Genomic DNA, 12176 nt, shown 5'->3' with positions numbered 1-12176 from the left:
AAACTGCCATGGCAGCAGTTAAAGATCTGAAATCCATCATCCTAGTATAATCTTGTGATCATGGAAATCCAGAAACCTTTCTCTCCTCCCGTCCTCACTTCAAATTTAATGTACTCCTTTTCAGGGCTGGGAAAACATTATTCCTTCTCATGGAGTGAAAGGGCCTAAGCCATCCATTCCTGCAGAACTTGATTTGCTGATTATTATTATTAATAAAGCTTTCTAGCCCATATGGTGGTGAATAAAACCTCGCAAATATGACCCGATGCATGTTGTCTTCCTGAGTCAAAAGATGCTCAGGAGTTTCTGCTGCTGCTCAGAACTTTGCCAAGAAGCAATCTAATGAAATTAACAAGACTTCTGTCAGCTTCACTGCTGTCATTAGCAACCCCTTCAGAAGCAGTGAAATTAACAAAGATTCTTGTCAGTTTCACTTGCTGCCTCATAGTCACTGGAGCAGTTGCCACTTGGAACTTCTTGGTGGCCCTGGTCCCTTTTTTATTGGCCGTTGGCTGGTACGAATTTGGAAAATTTTTCAAACCTTGAATTGTTACGTTGCAATGGAATCTATTAAGGCTCAGAACAGTTGGCTGTGAAGAATTTACTCAGAGAACGGGAGGCAAGGCGAAAGTTTGGTGCGAACACCAAGCTAATAACGTGATTATATCAAACATATATCATAATGAAACTGCTGCCAGAAATTGCAAAGCTGCATTCTGTAGAGCCAGAAAAGGGTTTAGAAAACATCAGTTGTGACCCCCCCCCCACCCTCTGACAAATATCTGTGATTTCCTAATGAATTGGCAATTATTTTTGATTTTACTCTGTTGCGACTGGCCTTGTTGCTGAGAAGGCATTTAGGTGAAGCTAAAAGAGTTGGAGCCCAGCTCCACCATTGTGTAAAGCAGATCATAGTCTAAATTATTTTTATTTGCTTTACTAACGAGCAGTTGGTCATGCAAGCCTGTGTTTGAGGAGTCCTCGGAGTAGGGCATCACAGAGTTATTTGTATATGAGGTGGAATCACTTATGTGCTGCAAACAAATAGATTAGGCCAATTCTTATCATACAGCAACTGTCTGTGAACAAGGCTCATTGCAAATGAAAAAGAACTGTCGAACCTGTGCGTAATTGGCCAACCCTGAACAAATATTGACAGGAAAGCACCTTTTCTACTTTACAATTAGAAAAGAAGTCTGCCCAGCTCTTAGGATGACAAATTACAGAAACTGGAGTGAGGGTAATGCTTTGAGAGAGTCTTGTCACTGCCTAGTGCATGGTTGCCCAATTGGTCCATGTGCTTACTGAGAGCTCCTTAAGTCAAAGGCCTGAAACTAGATAGTGAGGCATATAGTTATGTTTTACTGATCACGTCCACTGCCAGTGTATTTATGCCACAGTTCTACCTCAAGTTCCAAAGCCCTGTCCCAGCCTGAACTGGGCATGGTATAATATGTAGGAAGGATTGTCTGCAACCCAGTCTCTCCTTTGGTTGTTCCAAAGGCTTGGTTAGAAATCTGAAGGGATTGTCCCCAGGAAGTTATAGGTCGTGTGTGGAGTCCTATCTTCCTATCCAAAGTTATCGGAACAGACCTAGTATTCCAATGTACTAGGCTTGCATCCAAGCACAGCAATTGTCCAGGATGCCGTACTGGGCACTGGTGGTACTGGTTGGCACGCTGTCTCAGATTCTGCTGAAACCAGCCAGTGTGAACAGGAAGCCACAAGCTTTGCAGCTGTACTAGCCCCGCCAATCTTCTTAATTCCACCCTACGGTGCATTGTCTCTCGCCTGAAAATGTACCAGAAGCTCCTGCTCATAGGCAAGGCCCCATAATATGGCAAGCAGAATCTGACTTCTGCTCCAAGGGCCATGGTCTCTGAGGCACTGGAGAGAAAATTCTGCAACAACTCCAAATGTTTTTTTTAAGAGGTTTTTATGAAACATAAAAATGAATAATATTGTTCCAGTAGCCCTGTGGCATCTATTTTGTAACTGTGGAATAAAAAAAATGACTGAAGGTTTGCTTCAGTAGTCAGCAGTGAGAGTTCACGGTGTTGGCAATGTCACTGCTGTCTGTAGGTTTCAGAGTTAACTGCTTCTTGAGATGAATCAGGTGGGTCACACCTCACCCCTCCTATTCAGGCTGTGTGCTCTCTAAAGTTTAAGTATATTTTCAAGGTTATCTTTGCAACTGTAAGGGCTAGAGACATTTTTTTTTAGAAGCTTACATTCTGGAGCCCATTTTGCTGCAAAGGATGAACTTGAGAGCTATAGAATACATGTCCCTATTGGATAAACCCTTTGGGAGTGCCAGAATATGTTGGTACAATCGTGATTGTGAGGGTTGTGTCAAAAATAGTTTTAGTTGGGCCAAACTGTTCCATGGACAAATCAGACAAACAACCATTTTATGCAATCTGTCTGCTTGTTTTGTAAAGATACACCCTGGGGTCCATTAATTTATTCTGGTAACAGCTAGGCCTCCCTTGTGGTTAAACAGGCTTACTAGCAGCTGATGCAAACACAGTGGATGGTGGGCAAAAGTAGATGACGTGTGTGGAGATATTAGTGCGTGCAGATTGGGAGTTATTTTTTACATCAGTTCAGGCTATAACTCGCTTTAACACTGTCTGTCTTCATCCATACTGACTGTGCTAAACCAAATTTAAATTGAGTGGGTCTGAACTGGTTTTTGACTGTATTTTGATACTTTGTGGCCCTGTGTAGACAGGACCAACAATAATGATTGTTGGCAGCTGAATCTGCAGTGGGGGGGGAGGAAGCTTGTTCTTGCCTTCCTTCCTCCCCACCCCTCCAAAAAGTGTGTAAAGTTGTGCAAATAGGAGAAAAAGAGTGAGCCAGAAAGATTGAGTCCCATTTGTGAATGGCTCATGAGTTGCATTGAAGAATTAAACCATTTTAAAGATGGCATCCTTTGTGGGCTTGTCGTGGCTTTTCGGGGAGAACAGAAGATTCAGACTTCTCATTGCTGGCTGTACATTTAGTGTCCCTCCTGCATATCACTTCATAACCTTTTCATAGATATTTAGGTCAGAAGGGACCATTATGATCATCTAGTCTGACCTCCTGCACAACGCAGGCCACAGAATTTCACCCACCCACTCCTCCGAAAAACCTCTCACCTATGAGCTATTGAAGTCCTCAAATTGTGGTTTAAAGACTTCAAGGAGCAGAGAATCCACCAGTAAGTGACCCGTGCCCTATGCTACAGAGGAAGGTGACCTGATTGAAAGTGTTTGTGTAAGGGGTGGAGGAGGGAACACCAAGATGGGGGGTGAAAATGTTGAATTGTGATGACATTCTTGGAGGGGATAGCTACACTTCATGAATCAGCAGTGTTCTGTACAAGTGGTGAGACCATAGTTCTCACTGTAAGGTATTGGTTATACCAGATGACAGGATTCTAGTGTTTGCCAGTGGTGGTGAGTGTCTCTCCCTGTTTCTACATGTTGAACAGACAGCCATGTCTGTGCGGATCAAGTTAGCCTTTGTTCAGTGAGATGGTAGCTGTAGATCTGTGGTGTTTGGTGGGAACAAAGGGCTGGCTTTTGATCTGGTGTAAGCAGGTGCACCGCCATTTAAATCTGTATATTTGTGATGCTGTCTCTGTGGATCTTGCTAATGGCAGCATTCTCTCTTCTTGAATCTCCATTTATTGAATGAAGCACCACCCAATCTCACAGGATTATTGGGATTTTGTGCTCAGCCAGTACAGAAGGCAGCTATTTGGTATTCATTCCAAATAGTAAAACTGGGATTTGCAGCATACGTTATTTTTGGTGTGCTATATAAATTCTGGCCACAGAGATGCATCTGCTACATACTGTTTTGAAGTCCACTAAACTGATGCACTCAACCTACCATGTGCCATTATTCGTCACATCCCTAATGTTGATGGTTTCTTCCGGGGCTGTAATTGACCTTTAGTGAGTGCCGTGTATGGCAACAGGATTGGTAACCAGCATCAACGACCTTTGCCATACTGTGACCCCAAGTTGCAACAGAATGTATTTTGTAACCTTCTCTTGAGATAATGAGGGGAGAAATAGTCCAGTGGGCTGGATACTGACCATGGTTCCGTTCCTCACTCTGCCACAGATTGACTTTGTGACCTTTGGTAAGTCACTTAGTTTTTCTGTACTTCAGTTCTCCATCTATAAAAATGGAAATAATAGCTCTTACCTGTTTCACAGGGGGCTTGAGAGGATAAATACGTTAAAGACTGTGAGACAGCTTCTCTGATCGGGGCCATATAAGTACCTAAGTTACATCAGAAAAACTGGACTGGGTGATCTCATGGCCTACAACCTTAGCACACTGGGCTGTGATTCCATCACAGCTCACAAGCTATTCAAGGTTGGGCCAGGTCAGTGGAGATCTCTGAGGTGCTTTGGGATGAGGTATGTTCAGTGTTACTAGGAGATGCTCGTCCCTTAATCAGTAATGAAATAATATCCAAGGTTGGTGCTCGGGGCTGTTTTCCTGTAGGAGGTTCCATCTCTGGGATGAGCTGCAGAACCAAAACTTACTGCTAATGGTTACGAAGAGTTCCATGGCATAATCAGTCTAATTAATCACACTTCAGTTCACAAAAACTCTTATTTTCTCAAACCAACCCACACTTAGGGTTTCAATTGTGTACAGTATTCTTCTTCACTTTCTGTCCTAAACCATTGCACTGTATTACAGTCTTCTGTTGAGTGGTTGTATTCTGCTCCAGATGCGGTCAAATCTCAGCGCTGATGAAAGCGATCCCTACATCTATCCTTTACCTACCTCATGAGGGTGTCGTGGAGCTTGATTAATGCTTGCAAAGCAGTTTGCGTTCCCTGGCTGAAAGGCACTAGAGGGGAACAAAGTATTTTTATTTTCTGAGAAAATTCCTGCTCTAAAGAATCCTGGAGAATAGACTTGGATACTCTGTCAGTTGGATCTTGTTTGTAAACAAATTGTGTTGTCCCATCAATTTACTAATGGTAATTGCCACTTTGAGGCTAGAATCAGGTTTTGAAATGAAATTATGCTTTTCCTGTTTATCCTGAGAACAGCTGGCTCTGAACTGCACAGAATATTGATGTGTCTTATTCAATAAGAAATCACCCTTGCTAATAAGGATGAATTACCCACTGCAAATAAACCTAGAATCCTATTGATTACTGCTGTCCAAGAATTCAAGGCACTAAAGAATACCCCCGCTTGCCCCGCTTGTGTATTTACAGAGCAATACAAGCCATTTTTATTTTATCTTGTACAAAGGAGGATATTGCATGTCCTAGTTGGTGGTATTGTGCTTGCACTCAGGTGAAACCAGAAGCATTTGCTCCTTGTTGCGGTGACTTTTCCGTCTGAGACATTGTCAAATAGTTCGATCTAAAGTGTGACCTGCTGCTAAATTCTATAATCTGCCCTCCAGATTCTCATGTATCTGATGGGTTTTGTTTTAAATTGATCATGATGATGACTGGCATGTGTCATCCTATTTAAATCTGAATTTACAATAGGATTCTGGGGAAGGGGATTGATGCCAGATTGACTAAACCCTGGCAAAAATACAACAGACCAGGTACAGAATGGGCAGCAGCAGCAGCAGGGTATGCCCCTCTTACTGGCACTCCTTTACTGACAGGGCTGGGGGCGTTGAGTGTCCCATTTGAGTCTTTACTTTGCTGTGGTCTTGCCTGGAATGGGAATAGAAAGTTCAATGGCAATTTAAAAAGGCATAATGGGCCATGTAAAGTGACCATTTATTTTTCAAGACTGCCCAAGAACAGATTTCTTCTAAAAGGTCTTTTTGGTGGGAGGAGATGAGGGGAGGAGAATGGTGGGAAACAACTTGTAGAGGGCCAACAGTGTGCCAGGCATTTTACAAACGGATATGAAGACATCCCTGCCCTGAGTGCTTATGGTCTAGGACAGTAGCTATAATGTAAACGGATGGGATTAGATTAGTCAGCAAATGCACTGACTGAAAGGTGAATCCCAGTGTCTCTTTAGCGAACATAAGAATGGCCATACCAGGTCAGACCAAAGGTCCATCTAGCGCAGTGTCCTGTCTTCTGACAGTGGCCAGTGCCAGATGCCCCAGAGGGAATGAACAGAACAGGGAATCATCAAGTGATCCATCCCCTGTCACCCGTTCCCAGCTTCTGGCAAACAGGTTAGGGACGCCATGCTACAGCCAACACATCAAATCTGTTCCCTTCTCTCTCCACTGGCTTCCCACAGAATATTGAGTCAGGTTCAAAGTTTTGGTTCTTGACTCCTGGGCCCAGGAGACATCTAAAAGATCACCTAAAACTGTGAGATAAAGACTGTAGCTGATAACTTCACTCCTCTGGCACAAAGGGAGTTTCTACAATAAGGGTAAAGCTCATCTGTGCAGGAGACAACTTTCTCGGGGGCTGGCCCAACACACTAGAATGAACTGCCCCAGGAGCCAGGGACCATCACAAACCTCGCCACCTTCTGTGCCAAGTGCACAGTTCTTTGATTTTGCTTTCTGTGACACAAATTCATAGTAACGTGCGTCTGCACACGCTCCTCTCCCTGGGGAGCGGATGAGAGAACAGACATGACAGATGTTAGTCACCTTGTTTAATGCGCTGTTGGAAGGCACTCAGGTACTATGGCGATGAGAGCAGTATAAATACGTACGTACTGTAGCATGCCTTTGTAGTTCCACTTTTATTTGGTCAATATTTAACATCTAGTGTCTCACTCCTCTAAGAGGACTATGCTTAACAGGCCCTTTGGAAGACACATGGTTGGTTGGTCTTTTTGGGGGGGACTTTTAGAGTTCAATGGCTATTAGCCAGGATGGTCAGGGGTGCAAGTCTGTGCTCAAGGTGACCCTAAACCTCTGACTGCCAGAAGCTGGGAGTGGAAGACTGGGTGGATCGCTCTATAGTTGCCCTGTTCTATACACTCCCCCAGAAGCTTTGGTGCAGGCCACTGCCAGAGACAGGATCTTGGGCAAGATGGACCTTGATCTGACCCAGTAGGTCAGCTCTTACGTTCTTGTGACTTGGTAGGAAAAGATGGATGCACTGAAAACCAGTAGTAATGGTTCTGACTTGAGCTTTCAAAGGCAATGTGAGGGCAATAGGTTTTTTTCCTGTCCTTCAAATCCTAAAAAAGGATGTAAAATATGGCAGCTATCTGTTATAGTAACAAGGTGTGCGGGTTACACTACTCGAAGGTCTGGGATTTGCTATATTCAATCCTGGACTGGTGCCAAGAATGAGGGACCAGTGGAGACCTGACATACTTTCAGAGGCAAATAGCTTGTGAACAGCAGGGACTAGAAACACCTGTTCAGCTCTTTATTCTGTTGATCACTTCGTAAGGTAATGATCCTCTGGTGGCCCTGTCATCTCAGGGCAAGTCACTTCCCACGTTCAGTATGGGATTGTAATGCCCTCCTTTCAAGGGAGCTATGAAGCATAAGTAACTCTTTATAAAGACAGGTTTCAGAGTAGCAGCCGTGTTAGTCTGTATTTGCAAAAAGAAAAGGAGGACTTGTGGCACCTTAGAGACTAACCAATTTATTTGAGCATGAGCTTTCGTGAGCTACAACATCCGATGAAGTGAGCTGTAGCTCACGAAAGCTCATGCTCAAATAAATTTGTTAGTCTCTAGGGTGCCACAAGTCCTCCTTTTCTTTTTGCAGTGTCTAAATGTCTGATCACATCATTCCACTGGCTTTAGATGTGGTGCCGGGCTATGCCTGGCACTCATGAAGAGTTGAGCTGTGATCCAGTTTTAAATAATAAATTTAAAATCACACCCCGTTCATGTGTAATGGCTGTTCTCTGCTGACCCTCAACTCGGTATCCAAAAGCTGGTGGCGGCGTCCAGTGAGTGCAGCTGGCTTGGGGAGGAGGCTGCCAGCGAAGGACTCTTCCCTTAGACGTTGACGCTGAGGCGCTGTTCTGTGGGGCAGGGTGTGCTTTGAATGAGCGTTGGAGTAGCCTCAGTGCAAATCACACCTGTCAGTCGAAAGGGCTGTACCAGGTAAAGCCACTGCGGAGAGCCAGGAGTAGGCAAAGGTCAGGCTGAAATCTTTTTGCCTCCCGTCAGGGAGCAGTTCATACATACACTTTTCCTTGCAGCCATTGGCTTTGGATACCTCTGTGGCTCTGAACAGCACTGTAATGCTGCCTTTGTCACCCTTTCTGAGCTCTGTGCTAGAACAAGCAGATTATGGCTTGCCAGCTCTCACCATGGCGCAGGATAAAAAAGGGCTGAAAAGGGTATGTCTCAGGAGAGGCGATTTAGTAGTTCCCTCCTACTAGGCAGGATAACTTGGAAGCTGCAAGCGGCGCCTCTTATTAACGCAGAATTGAGGGTCTGCTGCACCCCCCACCTGGGTCATCGCCTTTCACTTTGCACTTCTACACACAGCCCTCAGTATCTGCTTTGTCCAGGATCAGGCTTTCAACAAATGCAGTGAGAGTATCAGTCTCTTCGCTCCATTGCAATTTACAAATGATAGGCAGCATGTAACATTATTTATTCATTCATCTGTATGGTACAACAAAGCACTTTATGTAAGTGGGTACCATCCCCTGATGCTGCTACAGAGTAAATACTGGGCAGTGCTTTAAAGAGCTTCTGCTTTCAAATTTTAACCAGACAATGGCCCTTTTACTTTCCTCCTCATTGCTGATTCCCAGGGTTTTTCTCTTTAATAGTTCTCTTTTCCCTTGGTAACACACCTGACGTTGCCGTGAAAATGCAGTCCAGAGTTTGATTCCTCAGTTTATGTGCATTTCTTTTATTGGCAACAATGAGAAAAGAGATGTGAAAAATACTTGTCTGTTCAGTGGTTGTTTGCTAAGATATTAGAACGGTTTGGATAATCCTCTGGCCATCTCTAGTGCTTTCCATCAGCAGATCTCCATGGTCTTTGCAAACAATGAATTAAACCTTGCAGTCTCCCCAGGAGGTAGAGCTATATCGGCCCCATTTTACACATGGGGAAACTGAGGCGCCATGAGGTTCAGTGACTTATCCAAGGATTCTGAAAGTCAGGATCAGAACCCAGGTCTCCTTACTCCCAGCCCACTGCCTTAACTACAAGGGCAGGCGGCTGCTTCTCTTCAAGTATTACCGGATTGGAGCTGGCACATTTTAAAATAACAAAGATAATTGAATTGCGGTGGAATTATTTTGTAAATCCACGGTGTTAATACCAGATCAGTGAGTTGGGACTGATGTGGCCGCTGTGAATTCCAAATTAACGAATAACGATTGGACTTGTCTTAGTCTGAACAAACTTTGGGGTTTAGGTAAAGCTGAAATGGAGGGCATTGCTTAGCGAGCCATGCTTGCGAAGAATATTTCAATGCGTCACTGGGGACAATCACGCTTTGATATTTCGTATCAAGTTGGTTCACTTAGCATATTATAACCACATGTAGCCTTCCCGTTGTTTTATCACAGGCTGTTTCAGCCCATGGTGCAACAGGTTGAATGTTCATACATGGCTTTCTCAAAAGTCGCTGTTCTGCAGCGTGGCAGCTGAATACCCAATTGCCTGTTTCCATATATTCCTGTGGTTGCCACACGTGAACAGAGAATCACAGAGAGCCACTGGAGTGATTCATCCTTTGGGGGAGTGTGGGATAAGAACTACAACAGACAGCCAAGGAAGGAGCCGGTATCGCTGAGACAGCTGTATTGGCTAGAGAGAAGCAGTCCAGAACCTCTGTCACTGTCCAATCCATTATTTATAACAGTGAAAACTAGCCTTGGAGTTTGTTGCCAGTGCAGCTTTTGACCTAAAGAGAGAGGAGTGTAAAAATAGAAAATCTGAGTGATGCCTTGCAGTACATGGTTAAGTCTTTGTTCTCGAATCCTATCATGGGTGATCAATAGAAGGTTAACAAATTGTAGCTGCCTTAGAATAATGCAGAGCAGAGGTTGGCTGGAAACGTACTTGCCACGTCACTGGCAAGTATGTATAATGCCCTTTTAAACTTGAAACCACAGCACTTTCCCAGATCTGTTCAGCACAGAAATATGCTCTAAAAGTTGAGTGAACTGTATCGCTTCCAAATCAGTTTCTAGCAAGTATTCAACAACACCCATAGCTTTCTGGGATCACCAGTAAACCCACTGATGATGACAGGAGATCATGATTCAAGTTCTGAGTCTTGTTGGTTTTCCTTTCTCTTACAGATCAATGAACTAAGCAATGTTCCTGTCCCTGTCATGTTAATGCCAGATGACTTTAAAGCCTACAGTAAGATTAAGGTGGACAATCATCTTTTCAACAAGTAAGTAGGTGTGGTTTCACCTCTCTCACCCCTCACTGCTCATTCTGTCTGTAAAGAGTTTCCGCTCTCCCTGAGGATTGGTAGTGACCAGTTCAGATGTTTCCATGCCTGGTTGTAAAGAGAGAATCTGTCATGATTTGAAATATGCTCCCCTACGTGACATGCCAAACCCGCCAAGCAGGGAAGTGGGTATTGTGACGGCCTGTGCCACGCTACCTTGTGGTTTGGCCTTGGTCACTTCAGTGGCAGGAAGAATGGTCATGCAGATGTGCTGTGATAAGGAAAAGCTATCGCTGTAATCACAGATGTGTAGTTGCTGGATTGGGTTGAATTTGTTTTAGTGCTTGTGGAGGGCTGTTAATCCAACACCCCGAGGCTGAAGTTCTCTCTCCTCTTCCCACCCTGCCTGACCTGTCTGCCTCAAACCGGCCCCAGCGAGACCACCTCTAGGAGAGTGCGTGTGTGGGGGGGGTCCCATTCTGCACAACCCCTTTGGTTCTTTTCTCTCTGCTGAGGTTGCTGACAAGGGAGCCAGTTGCTCTGGGGGGCTTTGTGATGTGGACTCTTGTCCGTGGGAACCGGACAGAGACCACCAAAGATCCTGTGTTTGGAAGTGCTCAGAAACAATAGATGTAACTGATATCGGGAGTGGCAATATGTTACCTGGCTCTGAGCCTCCCATGCTGCCTCAATTGAGGGGTGGGCTGCATGAGAGAATCTTGCATTAAGAGGCACAAGACTGGAGCAGATTCATCCACGCTCCTTTGTCTTCTGACTGTTAAGCACTTGCCACTAACTGACCTCCTCCTTACCTTGCTTTATCAGTCCCAAAGATCTGCTCTGAAACTAGAGGACCGGTTCCCCAGCTTTTCATCTTAAACAGTCATGATGTATTACAGGGGACATCTGAATTATTCAGCAGAACAAAAGCAACAGAGGAAAGGGAAGAATTTCTCCATCAAATCTGGGCTTGTAGACAGGGGAGAATCATTCTACCATGTGGTCAAAAAAGACAAATAACACTTGCCCAAATTAGCCTCCGGGGACCAACTGGTTTCTGTAGACACATCTCAGACTCTATGGTCCATTGCTTGAAAACTTTGTTCTGGATTAGGGAAGCTGTGCTGTCAATGGTTAGGGCACGGAAACAGAAGTACGAGACCTGTATCACTTACTCTCCCTGTGCCCATGAACAAGTCATTCCACAGCTACACGCTTCCATTCCCTTACCTGCAAAAGGGTAAAAATGATGCATGCAGCTTCTAAAGCATTGAGAACAGAAGTGCATTGTGCTTCTGATTGGAAATGCCACAATACAGTTGGGAATGTGGACTCTGAGCTTTCGTGTGAGACTTTTATTTTGGCCTTTGAATAGAATCCTACCATGGTTTTGGATTAGGCTTTCATAATCATAGAATGATAGGACTGGAAGGGACCTCGAGAGGTCATCTAGTCCAGTCCCCTGCACTCAAGGCAGGACTAAGTATTATCTAGACCATCCTTGACAGGTGTTTGTCTAACCTGCTCTTAAAAATCTCCATCATTGGAGATTCCACAACCTCCCTGGGCAATTTATTCCAGTGCGTAACCACTCTGACGGTTTGGAAGTTTTTCCTAATGTCCAACCTAAACCTCCCTTGCTGCAATGTAAGCCCATTGCGTCTTGTCCTCTCCTCGGAGGTTAAGAAGAACAATTCTTCTCCCTCCACCTTGTAACAACCTTTTATGTATTTGAAAACTGTATGTCTCCTCTGTCTTCTCCTCTCCAGACTAAACAAACCCAATTTTTTCAATCTTCCCTCGTGGGTCAGGTTTTCTAGACCTTTAATCATTTTTGTTGCTCTTCTCTGGCCTTTCTCCAATTTGTCCACA

At 44.4% G+C, this 12176-nt stretch overlaps 1 protein-coding gene across 1 annotated transcript in view; it reads left to right on the top strand.

Annotated features, from left to right (window-relative positions):
• Positions 1-12176, top strand: part of PIP4K2B (phosphatidylinositol-5-phosphate 4-kinase type 2 beta) — a 32965-nt gene that overhangs the window by 1467 nt on the left and 19322 nt on the right. The window contains exon 2 of the mRNA XM_084615436.1: positions 10207-10304. Coding sequence (XP_084471562.1) covers positions 10207-10304 — 98 coding nt within the window. The remainder of the gene's footprint in view (positions 1-10206; positions 10305-12176) is intronic.

This window comes from Lepidochelys olivacea (genome assembly GCF_965140295.1).
Source record: "Lepidochelys olivacea isolate rLepOli2 genome assembly, chromosome: 27".
In the NCBI taxonomy this organism is placed as follows: Eukaryota; Metazoa; Chordata; order Testudines; family Cheloniidae; genus Lepidochelys; species Lepidochelys olivacea.
This window is presented reverse-complemented; position numbering and strand designations above follow the sequence as displayed.